General features: G+C 39.6%; 2 protein-coding genes across 3 annotated transcripts in view; one reads left to right on the top strand and one right to left on the bottom strand.

Annotated features, from left to right (window-relative positions):
• Positions 1-1,907: 1,907 nt before the first annotated feature.
• Positions 1,908-5,752, bottom strand: zdhhc22 (zinc finger DHHC-type palmitoyltransferase 22). Its single transcript, XM_012851512.3, has 3 exons — positions 5,613-5,752; positions 3,568-4,125; positions 1,908-3,437 (listed from the first exon to the last, which is right to left on the bottom strand). The coding sequence occupies exons 2-3, from the start codon at positions 4,121-4,123 to the stop codon at positions 3,160-3,162; spliced, it is 834 nt and encodes a 277-aa protein (XP_012706966.2). The 5' UTR covers positions 4,124-4,125; positions 5,613-5,752; the 3' UTR covers positions 1,908-3,159.
• A 2,856-nt stretch (positions 5,753-8,608) lies between these two features.
• The window catches only part of tmem63c (transmembrane protein 63C), a 45,750-nt gene continuing 37,217 nt past the window's right edge, over positions 8,609-17,141 (top strand). The window contains exons 1-2 of one of the 2 annotated variants that reach the window (XM_036150628.1): positions 8,648-8,707; positions 12,610-12,679. The gene's annotated coding sequence lies outside the window, so the exon portion shown is untranslated. Of the gene's footprint in view, positions 8,708-12,609; positions 12,680-17,141 lie in introns of both variants that reach the window. The other variant, XM_021310520.2, reaches the window with a different exon arrangement.

Consider the following 17,141-nt stretch of genomic DNA (forward strand, 5'->3'; position numbering starts at 1 on the left):
TGGTTTTCGGTTACTTTTGTGAGACAGTCTCTGCCTTTAAAAAAATTAATAGAGCACCCTGCTATATAAATAATATGAATATAAGAATTCAAAGCATGGAGAGAGAAAAAAACATACTTAATAGGCTTAGCTTTGACATTTTAGTCAAACTCTTTCAGTTTGATTCTTCCTGAGCCTCATCAAAGTCCTCGATGAGAAACGTTCTCCCCATAGTCCAGGGTTCTAGAAATCATCTGCATGTGTTGGTCGAACGCAAACTGCATGTATGGGGTGTGGCCTTAATACCCCTGGAATAAGCATCGTGCTGTGTATGTGATCGTGGAATAGCATTGATATGTGCAAATCTACTTGTATGAAATCTGTTTGTTTTGGGTATTTTTTGCAAAGAAATATTCTAAAATATGTTTTCCCAACTATATCTTCAACCTTCAGTATTTTCAGTTACAGGTTTCCTCCCGTTTACTCCCATAAATTCATGTCAACAACTCCCATTGGAAGTTTCCAACTTTTGCAATTTATACCCAGTAGACCAGAAGTACCAGGAATTGAGTTTAGTCGGGGACTCTGATACTGTGCGTCAGTACTAGAGACATCCTTAGTTTTCAGATGGCGTTCTCGCTGAAAACCACACCCACTGGTTCTCATCAGAGTACCAAGAGATATCCCTTAAACAACCCATAGATGATGAAAACCCAAAGTTCAAGCATCGTTATTCTTTGAAAATGGTGCCCGCAGTCATCAGCGTTGCTTAAAACGAGACGTTTTCTTTAATAAGCACTAGACGAGGTCGTTGAATTATTCTTACTATTCGTCTCAGTTCTTATTCATCAAATGAAAAATGTGCATTAAAAAAACGTGAATTGTGTCAATTGTTTGGAAGATTTTTCTAAAGTTTCAAATGTATTGTTCAGTGTCAGTATTATTTATTCCTTTTAAGTTTGTGACCAAGAATTGAGTAAATTCAGTGACTCATTTTAAGAAGTGACCTGGAGACGTTTGCCAGTTTCATGGTGAAATGTATTCCTCTCAGTCGTCTTGTTTTTGTTCATGTCTATTGAAGCGGGACAGAAATGTAGCAACGAGAACGCTGTAGCCATATGATTGTCAAGCTTCTAGATCTTTACTTTTTCTATAATTTCATGCGTTTTTTTTTTTTTTTTGTTTTGTTTTTTTTGGCTATAGCTCTTCTTTTTGACTTTGGCAACAGGTTTATTGACTTGTTCAGTGCAATGAGCTGCATTGTGTATTGAAGAAATAATGTGAATCTAAATGTTTATCTTAATGCCTGTGCCTTTTAAGTCTGCTCATGTTTGTGCTTTATATTTTTTGTGCAATTACCATAGATGTGTACATTTCTTTATCTCGTGGAGGGAAGTTGAGTGCATTCAAGGGACTCCAAAGATGTATTTTCTTTCTTTTTTGTGGGGAAGGGGGTCTATTGAGATACTTTATATCATAAATACAGTCCCATTTGGAGTAGCCACATAGTGTCTGAAACTCTTGGTTGTAATTCTGTTTGAACATTTGAATTAATAGTTTTTTGGCAAGTAATTAATCAAATTTAAAGCAAAGTAAGGGGGTTAAATTTTCTTCTTTTTTTTCTTTTTTTTTTGTTTACTCTATTTTTGCCTGGTTTTGTGACATGTGCATTCTCTATCTTGTCTTTATCAAAGCTCGAACTACTTAAGACCATTTCCTCATGTTAGTTTTCTAGCTGAGAATGTGACGATATTAAAGATGTGGGAGGGAAAAAAAGTAACTGCTTGGTGTGGTTTTAAGTCTTTTAAACTTTTATTGCAATACAGATATAGGCAACATTGTCTTGGAAAAAGTATACTTGAAATAAACAAAACACCTTTAACTTCAGACTAAAGGTCAGCAGCTGTAGTTTCATCAGAAAAATAATATTACTTGTAATGCTGCCTGCCCTGTCATTAGCAGAGGAAGAAGATAGTAAGTTTTCACCTAAAGCATGGCACATTGTGAATAATACCCTGGATGTGATAATTCCCATTTCCCCCTAACATTTGTCATTAAGATACACTTTACTGCAACCTAATCAGTCACATTAGTTTGAGTGGAAAATGTCACCAGGCTCAAGCAATACTGTGGCGTCTGGTTGTCTATGCTGCCGATTAACTCTTCACCTCGTAGCCCTTTAACAGTGAAGACTGTCCTAAGTTTCCTAGGCACACCGTAGAGTATAATAAGGAATTAAGGACCGATGTGTTTTGAAAGATATTTTCTGAACACCATGCATGCAGAGCCACGTGGTTGTCCTAATGCAGACCTACAGTATAGCAATGCCTGGAAAGCTGCTGGGTGTAAAACACAACGACCACCTAATTTATTGGAACGCCTCTAAAGAGATGTGTAAAAATGAGACCTTTAAAAGAAATAATTTTATTGCAATACAATGAAAGTATAGATATATATCACTTTGTTTTACTTTTAAATATTTTTAGGGTCAAGAATGTATATTATTAATCCACTTTTTCTTTCCATTGGGTGAAAGTATTAGTTCTATTACAAAGGCTCTGGCAGCCTTGCTGGGACGCATGGTCTAAATAGCTTTCTGGTGGGCTCCATCTTTAATATAATGGCCACAGAAGTGGTCCACCAAACACAAAATCAGCCTTCTTCCATGGCTATCCGAGTCCTCAGCCTGTTGTCTTCTCTACAGCTCACCTGCGTGGGTCAGCAGGAACAGAAGAACATAGGAAGGGACCCAGGACTCCAGAATGTTGCATTTTTCTAAAATCTTCATGTTAAGATTATTTTAATAAAAGCGTAATTTACTTTTTACACATCTTTACCAGAGGTACAGGTATGTGTGGAGGGTGCTGTATAGTCAAATTTATGATCGACTTTGGAGGAAGGTACAGAATAACTTTTTTTTCCTAGTATTGCCTTTACAAATGGCTCTTTATGAATAAACATGTATACTAAGCACCTATTTCACATTACTAGCATGGCTCCTGCCTTTAAGAGGGACGAGGCTATCAGCTAACTTACTACATTGTAAATTTCAGACGTCATAAAGCATCTGTACCGATTAAACATTTATTTTGACCTACAGTAGATGCCAAAAATAAATTCAACAAGAGGGGCCCGTTGTTTGACCTAAGAGTGGCTCTTACTCCAGCAAATAGTTAACTGTCAGTCTTGCTTAAGTGCGTCTGTGTCTTCAGAGTACGTCTCCACTGTTTGCACAGGCAGAATAAGGCCAAGGATCCACCGGGCGCCAAAAACATCCTTGAGGTTTTCTCTCCAGGGGCTGCGATTCTCCACCAGCTCCCCTCGCTGCATCTGACACCAGGTCTGTCCCCGGGCCACCAGCAACACCTGCTGGCAGCAGAAGCCTGCACACACCAGGCCGATGCCCAGCCACACATAGAGCATCAGCACCAGGAACAGCTGCAGGCCTGAGATCGTGCCTGAGGGAGGGAGGATGGCATGAATTCAGAAGCAAAAGAACCCATCAAACGCCGGCTACACGCATGAATTCAGAAGCAAAAGAACCCATCAAACGCCGGCTACACGTCAGATTTAACAGAAAAAACTCACCCATGAAGAAGTAACCAGTGGAGAGCGGCAGCAGGGTCAGGAAGGTCAGCGGGTTCTCAAAGGAGATGGAGTACTCCACCGTGAGGAAGGCCACGCCTAGAACCAGCGAGTACATGCACGTGCATGACGTGTAGATGCAGAACATGATGAAGTAGCGCATGTTCTTGTTGCCGATGCAGTTTCCGGTGAAAAAGCAGTGGTGATCCCTCCTGAAAATAACCTTCCTGCACAGTTTGCAGAAGTGACGGCCGTTCAGGAGGTAGTGAGCGTCCACTTTGTCCGAGCAGTGTGGCGAACACACCGGGACCGCTGTCTCGCTGGCACTCTCGGCTGGATATTTGATAGTCATCATGTAATTTCCCAAAGCGTTAAACATCAGGAAAAGGAAAACAGCTGTGTGGAGGGCTGTGGAGCTCCTCAGCGACGTGTCCGCATTGGGGAAGATTGTCGGGACGAAGAGGCAGAAGTGCAGAATAAACGTCACTGCTGTGGCCACGAAGAAGTACGCAGGTGCTACGGCATTCAGCAGTCTCAGCTTTAACATTCTGGTGAACATGTCTGTGTGAGAGCAGAGGAGACAATAAACAGAGGTAATCAGAAGAAACATACTATAGGTGGTAAATTACAGAGCAACTTAATGGGTTATTGTGAACTGGAAGAGAAGTGTGGAAAGCTTGTTTTATTAATTTCTTCTGATGACCTTAAATGTAATCAATCGCTGAAGTTGTCGTGAAATTTCAACCAGGGTTCGCTTTCCAAACAATATCCAAAGTGTTGATCATTTCACAAAACACTGTTCAATACAAGGAAAGGAAAATGAAAGCATATGAGACGACAGTAAATCCACCAATTGATGGCTGTCCACCTGAATTGCAGGCAACTCTAGTAAAAAGGTAACTCTAGAGGAGCTGCAGAGGTCCAAATCTCAGGTGGGAGAATATGTTGATAGGACATCTTTTAATTGTGTGCTTTAGGGTATCAGCAGCAAAATCATAAGAAGTGTGCAAGAGGCACAGAAAATGTGTAGAAGAAGTCAGTCTGGACAGATATTGTATATACCAAAGTTTTACTTGTTGTCCCACATACAACAATATGGGGAGAAGAAAGCCCTAATATTGCAAATCAACCTGAAAACACAACCCCTACCATGAAACACAGCAGATAAATGGAGCCAAATATAAGCCAATAATGGAAGAAAACCTGTAAAAAGGACTTGAGGTGTGCGGAAAATGGCAAAGTCCGGACTTCAATCCAATTGAAAATCTGTGTCATGGCATGAGAATTGCTGTTCACGTAGACTTTTGATTCAACCTGACTGAACTATTTTGAAAAGAAGAATTGCAGAATTAACTTTCAGCTTGTAGATGCACACATCAAGTAAAGACAGTCCCCAAAAGACATGAAGCTGTAAGCTTGCCAAATTATGATTCTACAAGGTGTTCATTCAAGGCTCTGAATATGAATGTACAGCATGCTTTTTGAGGTTGTATCGAGACAAAATGTGGTGTTTTATTTTAGTATAACAAGCAATGATGACTGTTCTTAAAAGTCGTTATCTTTTTCCGTTTTCAGACAATGCTTTTATTAAACTTAAAAGGCATAATTGATTAAGGTAATTAAGAACACAAAACGATCACAATGGCCAAATTATAAACATGATGTATTTCTAAAAGGCATAGTTTGGCTTTTGCAAAAATGTGAGTGAAGAAAAAACAAATCTGTGGAGGAGAGGAACTAATTTCTGAGCCAATTAGGGTCTAGGGACTCTCAGGTGCCACTGAGAATACCAAGAATATCTCATCCTTGTTTCAGAGGTCCACTAACCTACAGCAGGAACAAGCTCTGGATATGACAAGCTTCAGACTAAAATTGAAACTATAAACGTAAATATATATGTATGTCAACACTGTGATGTGATATGTTTATCAGACATTTACGCCTCTTATGTTTTCAAAATCCCTACACAACGGTCTGTGTCGCTGCCGGTGATGCCAACAATAGCTTTGTTTTCTCTAATTTATCTCCATGGCGACAGACGAGCCTACCTGCAGCTGTCAGAGAGCGGAGGAGCTGTCCTTTCAGCACCACGGAGCCTCGGCTCGGTGCCCTGCTGCCTCTTTCAAACGCAGTCAAGAAGATGTCTTTATTCAGCCACGTTAAGGACTGTCATCACTGGGGTGCTCGCTTGTTTTTCTACCGCCCCCTGCTGGTCTGGGTACGTCTTTAAACATTTTTCTTTTTTTTAAATGAACATGACGCGCTTTTTACGTTGTGCCTGCCCTAATCACCTTTAAGAGGGTCTAGATGAAACATGTCCATTATTTTCAATTTCCGACATACCAAAATAAGATTTGCTGGGAATTGCCAATCCATGTATCAATGCCTGAAGTACACCAATGAGTTTATTAAACAATGGCTAGATTATAGTACAAACACACTGAGTAAACTCCATGCTATGTAATCACTTTGTTAGAATATTAGTTAAAAAAGATTTTGGGAGAATGTATGCTTTTAACAGCCTTAAAATAATAATTTTCATGTTGGGGATATCATCTGACACCTCGAGTTTGGTGTTTGTAGACCCACTTGGAGGTTTAGAGTCTTGACTATTGATTAGGCTCTTAACATAGACTATTGGGATCAGGGTCCTACTTGGGGCCATGAATCAAAAAGTATGGGATCTTGAGACCCTTTACAGAAATTAAACTGGGCAATTAGAATGATAAAGGTGAAGCATTTTTTTATTTATTTTTTAAATAAATAACAATCCTTAGAAACAGACAAAAACAAACTTGGTTGTTGATACTTTTTGCATTAGTATTATACCCATGGTTAATCGATTTTGTAGAAAAATAGGTAAACAAATATGCACACCACACTATACAAAACTTTATTTGTAAAAGGTTTTGAAATCCACGTGTCATTTTCTTTCCACTTCACAATTAAGCACCATTGTCTTTTTTTCAAATTCAAATAAAATACATCAAGTTTGGTGGGTGTAATGTGACAAAATGTAGAGAAGTTTGAGGTTTATGCTTACATTTGCAATTGACTCCAGCAGGTGGCGACCAAGTCTCAGTAATTCAGCCTCTTCATGGGAGCTGTCAGTTCAGGGGTCCTTCAAATGGAACAAAGCATCACCATCAAAGCAAGATGAAATCACCTTGGATACAAAACTGCTCTCCATTCTTACACACAAGAAAGTTTCATACACCAACTTGCAGTGGGTTTGGAGAAGCATTTCAACAACCCACAGTGGTACTTCATAAATAGCAGATCGGGTCACAACACACTTCTACTTCTTGCTGTTTCCAGACCATATTCTAGCTAAAATTAAATGATTTTTGTATATGCTCATATTTATTAAAATATTAATCTCTAATCAGCTAAAGTGTTTTAAGATATTAGAAATGTTTAAAATATTAGAGTGAAAAGACTCTCTATGTCGATATAATTTGGCTTCATCTGTGGTTGTCTGTTTAGCAGAAAAAATGGTAACAAGCTTAATTTATGATTGCATTTTCATTTAAAATGTATTTGACATGTGTCACTCTTTGTGACGTGTGCTGCAGACTTTCTGGCCACGTCCCCCCCCCCTTGCAAATGAGATCTTGATCTCTATGGGGTTTTCATCTGGTTAAATCAAGGAAATGAAATGAAGACCAAATAAAATGTTGATGATGATTCTGTAACAAAATTAGTTTGTCTTTTAATGCTACTTTGGGATGCAACCAAACAAAATATGTAAAGCATTTATCATAGTTACATGAGTCAGGGCTGTGCCAGGGCAGTTTTGTTCAACAAAAATTATGTTTCAAGATGGTATCCTAATTGCCTGATTTAATTTTTATTTAATTTGTATTGAAAATCCCCATTAGCTGTTGCCATGACAAACAGCTAGTTTCCCTTCACCATCCTCACCAACGCCCAGCACCATGCAGGGGAGAAGTGTTCCTTTTTAGCTCAGGCTGGATGTTTGGGGATTTGGGAACACTAGAAGACTCTAATTTGTTTTCTTCCAGGATATCACATCTTCCATCTTCCCATCAATTCTGGCAAGCTTCCCTTTTTTGCTGGGGAAGAGCCTCCCCACAGCATGATGCAGCCACCACCATGTTTCACAGGGAGGACAGTGTTTTTAGGTTCATGCGCAGTGCTGAGATTTCTGCTACACAAAGCGTTTTGCATTAAGTTAAAGCTTAATTTTGTCTGAGCAGACGGCCCTTTTCCACATGTATGCTGTGTTCCCCACATGGCTTGGACTTCTGGTGATTTTCTCTCAACGATTGCCTTTTTTCTTATTGCCACTCTTTCATAAAGGCCAGGGTTGTGGAGTGCACAACTAATTCTCCCCACATGAGTTGTGGATCTCTGTTACTCCTCCAGAGTTACCATGGACCTCTTGTCTGGTTTTCTGCTAAATGTTTTCCCTTCCAGACAGTCAGTTTAGATGTATGGCCATGTCTGTAATTGAAGACAATTAATGTGTTTGAAAGATGGGAGGTTATTGGGAGGTATTCCAACATTGACCAAAATGTTTAAGCCTTGTTTTGATATTTTGGTGAAGCGCTGCATGGTTTCACGTTATTAATTAATCTTTATGACAACCAGTTTGTTTTCATCAAGAAAGAAATATGATATATTTGTCCTCTTTTGTATTCCAGTACTTTATTGTTATATTTGCATGTAGTGGAAAGTTGACAGGAATTTAATTTCGACGTTTTGTGTACATTGCAGTAACTGCTATAATCCATGACACCATTAAATCTGCCACCACATAGCTCAGCATTGTGTTGTCTATGTTTCAGTGTTTTATATTTCTGAGCATCCGGGTTGAATTATGCTTTCATTATTACCAGATTCAGTTTTTATGAACTTACATGCAACTCTTGTATAACTCTCGAAAATATAAACCTGATTTACTGAGATTTATAGTTTTTAGTCGTATGTCATGACAAAAACAGAATCAAAAGGATGGTAATTCGCAGATGCGCCCTTAGCAGCCTTTACGGTAGGAGTAATTGTCAGACGGTCTCTGAGTGGGTGGGAGTTTCTCTCGTTTCTTGGAGAGAGAGAGAGAAAAAAACAGCAGCATCCTCATCACCAGCTCCAGACGCCAGCGATCAGGAAGCTCCGAGAGGTGAGCGATGTGAAATTTAAACTATCCGTTTGAATGCGCGCTGACGGGGTTAGTTGCGCTGTTTGTGGCGCAGTCGTCTTTATTAACTCGCTCAACGGGGATGAGGTGCTGGCAGATTTGCGTGCCGCAGTAAGCAGGGGGACAAATGTGAGCCGCCAAGAAATGTTTGACTGGCGAATTAAACCTCATTGTTTCCCAAATGCGAAGAAGGCGAGACAATGAGGTGGACGTTAAAAAGTTAATTTGCGCGGTTTGATGTCGCTGCTGCCTGCTGAGGAGGAGGAAGATGTTCCTGGCAACGTGTCAGACGGTGTTACACCCAAAGCAGGTGCATCGCTTCTTCCTCCCACTCTAACACCTATTGTTCCGCCTGTAGAGTCAGCTGGGTGGTAAAACCTGCATTAACTGTTGTTTTGATTTTGGGAAATTAGAAAATCTGTGGAAGATTTCATTCCTTCTGTGATCAGGCTCCATTCCTCCCGCTCCTTTTTAGTCTGGACTCTGCTGGAATCACAGACACAAAGCCTGTTTTTGGTCAGCTGATAAAACATGTTGACCTGTTGATTTATTCAATTGCATATAAGGTGATTTGCAAAAAAAAAAAATAAATAAAATAAATCACATCTCCCCTCCAACTTTTTTCGCATTTTTGCCACATTAAAACTGCAAATATCAATTTAATTTGGGGGATTCCTTTGTGGTAGACCAACAGAAGAGCTTAATTGGGAACAGGAAGGCAAAGGATGCATGGCTTTTTCAACTTTCACAACTTGAAATCTGAAAAGTGTGGTTGGCATTTGAATTCAACCAGTGGTTAAAAGACTATTAGAACCACCCTTTGCTGCAATTATATCTGTGATTTGTTTGATGTATGTCTCTTCCAGCTGTCCAGTTGACCGATTGGATGGACAATGTCAGCGTTGGTTTTAGTTTGGACTCTGACTAAGACATTCTAACTCCAAACAACATTTAATTGTATCTCTGCCTACATAGTTAGGGGTTTATGCTAAACCTCTGCAAGTCTCAAGTTTTTGAAGCCTTAAATTGGTTTTCTTTTCTGGTCATCCTGCATTTAGGTTCTCCCAGATCCCCACCACCTCTAGCCAGCCTCCTCTGGGAATATTGTCTCATCTGAACAGAGCACCTTCTTTTTAAATGTTTGCTTTGCCCCCTTACAAAAAATGCACGCAGGATCAATTTCTTTCTTCTTGCAACTTTTTTTTATAGTGGAGTCCATGCATAGTAGCAATAATCCTGTCAGCAGATTCTCCCACCTGAGCTGTGGAACATTTTACAGCTCCTCCAATGTTACTATGGACCTCTTGGCTTCCTGTCTGATTAATGCTCTCTATCCCCAGCCTGCCAGCTTGAACGGACACGCATGTTTTAGGATTTTTGTACTGAATTTGATTCATGGTTATCAGTGTAAAGAGGCTGAATACAAATGCATGCCAAACTTTTTCTTCTCAAACACTATTATGCACTAGTTCGTGTTAATCTATGTTATAAATCTCCTTTAAGGTATGTTGCCAACTCTCTGTTACGTTCTAAAAGAACTCCACACTGATGCCATGTGTACCTAACCATGGAGAAGGGAGATGACCTTAAGAAAGGCCAGATTTGTATTCACTTTTGACATTTTTACAGGTCAGAAAAAAAGGTGACACCATAATGGAAGCTTTGAAAACCAATCTTGCAGTGTTGGCAGATGTGCGTTAGAAAGCTCTCCACAACTGATAACGTCGGGTAAATGACCGTGATGACGGTAATTAGTGTTGTTCATCAGAGGAGAGAAAGTGGATTCTGTTTCCAGGCGCCCATTTGTGAATCACCCTAAAATAGAAATATTTCCTCATGTTATTCAGACTCTTAATTTTACAAAAATAGACCGTTTCCTTGGAGCTCGACGAACATTGCTGCCTCTGAAAAGCCAATAACAGGAAATGCATTCAATGAATGTGGAAAGCATTACTTTCCTCTGAACCCTTAAAAAGAAACATGTTGTAAAGGTTAGAGGATTCTAGGTTTGTAGGTTCTTGGATGCACTCAGTTGGAATGAGGCCCAGATGTGCTAGAATCAGACTCTGCAAAAGTATTCACAGCCCTTCAACTTTTTCTCTTCTTGCCATGTTGCAAACTTTAGAATATCTCTAAAGTCTGGGATCCTCACAGAACAGCTCTGAGATAGGCAGAGAAAATTACAGGTGAGCTCTGAAGGCAATTGGGTGGACAAAACTTTCTTCAGGGGTGCCAGAATAAAAATGGGCTGATTACATTTCTGTTTTTATTTAGTGCAAAATAATATTCAATATACTTTAATATTATGCACTACTTTGAGGACCAAATACACAAAATCCCCAAGATTAATAACAAAAGAAATCCAAGTTTGTGGCTGTAATGAAATGTAAACAAAATTTAATGTCACAAGCATGTGCACAATAACAAGAATTAGTGTTTTCATGCACAATCTTGCATTTCTTTTGCCTCTCATTGTTTTTAATTATGCAATAATTTTGTAGTGTACTATTGATTTTAAAATTTGATCCAACACTGGGGATGGAAAAGTGCACTCTGAGGCTCTAGGGAAAGGGGAACAAATGAATGCCGGCCATCTTTAAGTATCACACAGGCATTAATATTTCAGGAGGTTTTAAGCTGAGATTGATAAAAGAAGCTTACATACACACACACACACAAAGACACACTTGCTGCAGAGTCAGGGTTAAAGGATAGATTTGGTTAAATTTAAAGCTCGTATGTCATCATTTTTGAAAACTTTCCCATTACAGTTATGTTTAGGCTTGTAGCTCACGATTGTTAAATTCAATGATCAAAATTATGAAAACAATGTAAAAAGTCATGAAAGAAAAATTGTTTGTTACAGTAGTGTCTCCCTATTTTACTGATCCAGATGAAAAAGCTATCTTCCTGTCACAAAATACATTTATTAATTACTTACCGACTTTGGAAGCGAACAGAAGGCTAATTGTGATTTATTGATATTTAGTACTTTCAATATTGTTTTGGTTTTCTGGCTCTAAATAATGTCTGCATTTGATCTTTAAGCCTCTGGTTGTGTGAATAATTTTCTTCATAGCTTTGCTAAATTGTGTCTGCTTGTTGCAGCACGTCGAACAGGTAGACGGCTCGGCTGAAATTATCAACCCTTACAAATAGCGGAGCGTATGCAGAGAGGTCCTCTTTGTAGTATTTATGAGTTATGACTTTTGAAAAGTCCAACGCAGGCCACTCATATTCAGAGAGATCACTGTGGTTAGAGAGGAATGAGGAAACCAGACAGTGTGTGCAAAATTATGGCCAGTGCTAAAACTTATTTAATGGGAAGCAAAATAAAAAATGGAGCGAAGGATGGATACGCAGGAGTGAAATAAGGGATTCGCTCTTGATAGAGATCCCTTTCATGCCGCCACACATTCATCTTCCTATAGACTTTCCCACGTGTCCCCTCTAGAGCTGATGATTATGGTGCTGTGCTATTATTGGGAGGGAGACGTGTAGTGCCGTATGTATTCAGATCCTCTGAATGTGTGTATGAAGATAATTTGTCCCCAAGATAATTAATGTGACTGTGCAGGATGATTGCATCATGTGTGAGTTGCATTCATGTGAGTCATCTCCCGAGCCGCATGTCTCAGGCTGCTGGGTATAAATTAAACCGTCAGATAGCACTTTGGTAAAACCCCTTTATGGCAGAATATCGAAACACAAACAGGGGCTTGATGAGCCCACCGTTAGCTGTGAAACCTCCATTTGTATTCCATCTGTCATTTAAGCGCAGTTGCTCTGCTCTTCAGGCTCCACTTTGTTCTTTTTGCGTCTTGTGGCAGAGTGTGGGCTCCCTGCTATTTAGGATTCAAGCTGTGAGTTTTCCTGTTCCACAGGGGTCCGCCGGATTGATGCCAATGCACGCAGCAGCATCACTGATGTATACGGACTAACCAACATCTCTTGGTAATTTATCATAAATACTGTACATGGCAGCGAATATTCATGGCTCTGTGCAGATATCATTATCAGCCGTCATTTGTCACTTTGCTCTGGCTGCTGTCTGAAAAACTGTTTGTTCATTTTCTTTCTGGTTTTGGCAGAGCTAATCATGCAACCACCTGGCAGAAAGTGAGATTGGACTATTTGAGTTACATACATGCTTGAAGTCAGGTAGACCAGACACAGATGAGCTGAAAACAAATGTGATGAAGCACATTTTACGCAACATGCATTTTCAAATTCTTTTACAAAACTGCACGGTTTTCAATAGTTTTTTTTACAATTTTAAAATCGGAAAAGTGTGGCACAATTTGTATGTACCAATCAGGCGATTTCAGGAAGCATTTGGTTGCACAGGATTTATCCATCCATCCATTTTCTTACCACGTTTATCCCCTGTGGGGTCGTGAGGGGTGCTGATGCCTATCTCCAGCTGTCAATGGGCGAGACGTGGGGTACACCCTGGATAGGTCGGCAGTCTATCGCAGGGCAACACAGAGACGGACAGGACAAACAACCATTCACGCACACCTAAGGAGAATTTTAGAGAGGCCAATTAACCTAACAGTCATGTTTGTGGACTGTGGGAGGAAGATTTCAGGGTACTCCGAAAAAGATTTCGGAGTACCTGGAGAGAACCCACGCATGCCCAGGGAGAACATGCAGCACAGGATTTAAATTTAGGGATATCAGATTTAAGGGGGCTGATTCTTTTTGCGATATACGCTTTTCCATCACTTTTTTTTATCTCAAACGTTTCTTTAGACCGTTTATTTTTTTTTCCATCAAACTCAAACTGTTACGCTACTTTCTGTTAGTCTGTTAATTAAAAGCCTACTAAAATACTCTAAATGTTCTGGTCGTAATACAGACAATAGCTTTGGTAATTAGATGTTTACCAAGAGCATTTATTGTCCTAAATAAACCTTTCTAAGGTTATTTATTTGCTATTTCCAGTGCTGTGTGGGTGATGTTTTTTTCACATTCATCCTGCATGCATGTAGCTCCACAGAGGCCAGATGGGTCCTAATGAGGAGTGGTCCAGTCCATCTAGCAGCAGCGGGGCAGACGCGCATGCTCTGTAAGCCCCCCACCCTTGGGGACTCAAAGGGGGAATGTTCACCCACACAGAAAGCAGGTGTTGCATTGGATGAACACAGTCCACGTTTGCAGCCATCGTTCCAGCTACGATCTGGTATGTTCAGCCCTCGGTAAGATCCTGCATGAGGGGGTTGCCAGACTGAGCTATGAAGCAGACACGCCTCGGTGATCTGTGTTTGTGAGAGCTGCGATGAATAGTGATCCATGAAACGGGCGAAGCCCCCTCCCTTCTCCTCTGCTGAGCAGGTGGTGAGCAGATTGTGTTAAGCCTCCGCCCGTTTTCCCCCTTCAGGCTGAATCTGATGAGGCTTTCCCATCCACACATCCAACGCCGCAGCTCCAACCTAAAATTATGACAACACAGGCCAGCAGCTTCTGTGGAGTTCAGAAAACGACACCTCACATCCCGTTTAACAAATATCAACAATTTGATGAGCCAAAGTTCATCAGATGCTCAATGTTAGGAAGGGTTTATTTTTCAGATTGAAATGGGCAGTGAAATACGTGAATTTCATTGAAGTCTTTTGCAAACAATGCCAATTACTGTGCTTGTCATTAGAACAAATAACGTCATCCTGTACCCTAGATTTACATTGTCGGGTGAAACGCCTCAGCGTAAATTCATCTTGAATTACAATGGCATAATCTGACAGGAAAACAATGTAGACAAATACAATCCATAATTTCAGTACATCTACTCAGTAGGGTAAAAAAAATCTAATGTTAGTAAATATTTGTTTTAGCAAAGTCATTGGCTTCCATGGTGGAGGATCTGTGATGCTGCGGGCTGTTTCTCTTTCAAAGACACCTGGGAGCCTTGTTGGCGTTCATGGCATCAGGAACTCTTTGAAGTAGCGGTAGATTTTAAATAGACGTCTGGGTCATTCAAAACGCGATAATTGAGCAGGACGATAATCTGAAACATATCCCAATTTAGACAGAACTTGGTAACCCGACGCAAAATTAGCCTTTTTTTCATGACCATCCAAAACCTTTGGAGGAAAATAATACAAGAGAGGACCCGGGGCTCTGAATAATGTAGAGATTGTGCAAGGAGGATTGGTCAAATATCTTTTTCTCTGCTTTGCACAAACAGTATAAAATGTTCAGGAACAAGATCAAACGTTGTCTTGCAAGCAAAAGATGGCTTTGCAAAGCGTTAACAGCACGGTTACCAGTCATATTGTCGCCATTTTGTTTGGTAAAACAAACATCTTACCTTGGGGTCTTTTCCCCACACAAAAAAATTACCTAAATTAAATGTTATATTTTGTTAAAACCTTCACTGTGAGATTTTGCTGCTGCATCAAAAAATGAAAGCTGATTTATTCACATCTTTACCAGAGATCACAAGGAATGTACTTTTATTTATTTATTTATTCTGCAAATGCTATGAGACGAAAACATGCTCCATAAACCCCACAAAAGCTTAGTCTTTTTCTGCAACCTTTAACATCTAAATGCTTCACAGGATAAGTTTTAGTGTTTGATGACAGCGTGTCGCTTAGTATGACTTATGTTATGACTAAAAATCAAGCAACAGTTTGATATTTCATCACACTTTCTTGTTATTGTTAAAAAAGTCTGCTGCTCAGCCACAGCGGGAAAAAAAACTGAATGGATTGGTTTAAAAGCCGTAATGAACTGTTTAAAACTTTGGCTTTTCCTTATTTATCTTGTCACACATTTTCAGGGATTTTTGAAAAATGCTTTGTGCACGTGGATAATTGGTAGGTTAGCTTTGACCTGCAGGAACAAAGAGGATGTATGAATGTGTTACTGCAGCTCTTTGGTGAAAGAATCGCAGAAAGAAATAAAGCTGAATGAAAATTCACCTCTTCTCTGCGCTAACAGTCATGATTACAAGTGCTGTTATCAAGGATGAATCATCTATAAAAGGGTTAGATTGTTTTTTTAATACCGCCGTACCAGGTGTTTTCTCACAGATTTACACACCAGTGGCTACAATGCAATGGTAAGATACAGGAAACACAGATAATTTTGAATATTTTCAACCTTTTTTTAGTGTTTGGGAAAACATTTTTTAGATCTCTTTGACACAGAATAAATATCTAAAGCAGTAAAATATTCAACTTTCTTTAGACAACCCAGTTATACAGTTTTACTGTATTTATATCACAACAAAATTTATATAGATACATCTTGAGATACATGCAACACTGTGAGATTATGAAACCCTTTAAAAAAAGAATGTTGCTAAAAAAAATCATATTATAGTTGATATGTTTTTCATAGCCAATTCTTTTGTTCTCATTTAGAGTGCACTCGTACTGTAAATACAGCCTACTCATCTAGTGCAACTCCAAAGTTTTCATCCTCTCAATTCGTAGATACTTTGTGAATTGGTTGCTTTGCTGGCACAGAGTTAGCTTTAAAGGGACATAGTGCAAGTTTTGAAGTTAAATATTTTTTTATTTTCTTTCCTATTCATGTCCTTACAATTGACCGACGTGTAAAATGAGTTATCCTCTATTAACCGTAGCTGCCACTATATGCTGGATATTTAATATTTAATTAAAGAGAATGATTTGGACCGAATCCTGTGCACGTGGGTGTGACGCGCTGCACACTCTTGTTCACCTGACTGCTTTGTTGAGTCTCTACTGTAGTCGATGACTTAGCCAGAGAACAGGGGCTAACTTCAATATTTATAGCTTTCTTACACCAGAAGACATCACTGCTCTAAACAAAAGACCTGTGCAGTCGCAGCGGCAGATGCTTTTCCTCTTCTCTCATGCGCATGCACAACACTGTTGTCAGTTCAACTTGTCACCAGAGGGGGCACACATCTGCAAAAATCCTGGAACTTATGCTATGCTCCTTTTAAAAATCATGTTGAGAATTGGATATTTACCACTTTATAGCTGTGACACTTTTGTTCTCATTCACAGTACGCTCATATTTTTGACCTACGCATGCAGTACAACTCCAGAGTTGTAATTCTCTCAATTGTTGGTACAGATTTAGCTTTAAATACCTTCCGTAAAATACAATTGGGTTGAGGTCAGGGCCGTTCCAGAAGCTCAATGATGGCCTTTACTCTCCGTTCCAAAATCAGTTTGGGTGTGAGCTTGAGAGATTGTTGGGTTAAAAAAAATCCACCTGTGTCCAAGTTTCAACCAATGTTACCCAATCTGTTACCCGTTAAGTCGTCTGAATGTTCTGTGAGCAACCCATAAACCAACCCGTGTCAATGTTTACTTTGAAGCAAGGTTTGCATGAACATAGATTGAGAGGCTGCTGACCATGAAAAAAGCACCTGTTCCAAAATAATCACTTTGGCCACAGTGAAAAGAAGAAAGTT

Source organism: Fundulus heteroclitus, chromosome 19, assembly GCF_011125445.2.
Source record: "Fundulus heteroclitus isolate FHET01 chromosome 19, MU-UCD_Fhet_4.1, whole genome shotgun sequence".
NCBI classification, from domain to species: domain Eukaryota; kingdom Metazoa; phylum Chordata; class Actinopteri; order Cyprinodontiformes; family Fundulidae; genus Fundulus; species Fundulus heteroclitus.

Excerpts from the sequence above, each read along its gene's own strand:
- zdhhc22 (XM_012851512.3), bottom strand. The coding sequence starts at position 4,123 with ATGTTCACCAGAATGTTAAAGCTGAGACTGCTGAATGCCGTAGCACCT. Across the intron at positions 3,438-3,567 it reads CACTGGTTACTTCTTCATGG|GCACGATCTCAGGCCTGCAG; the intron begins GTGAGTTTTTTC and ends TCCCTCCCTCAG.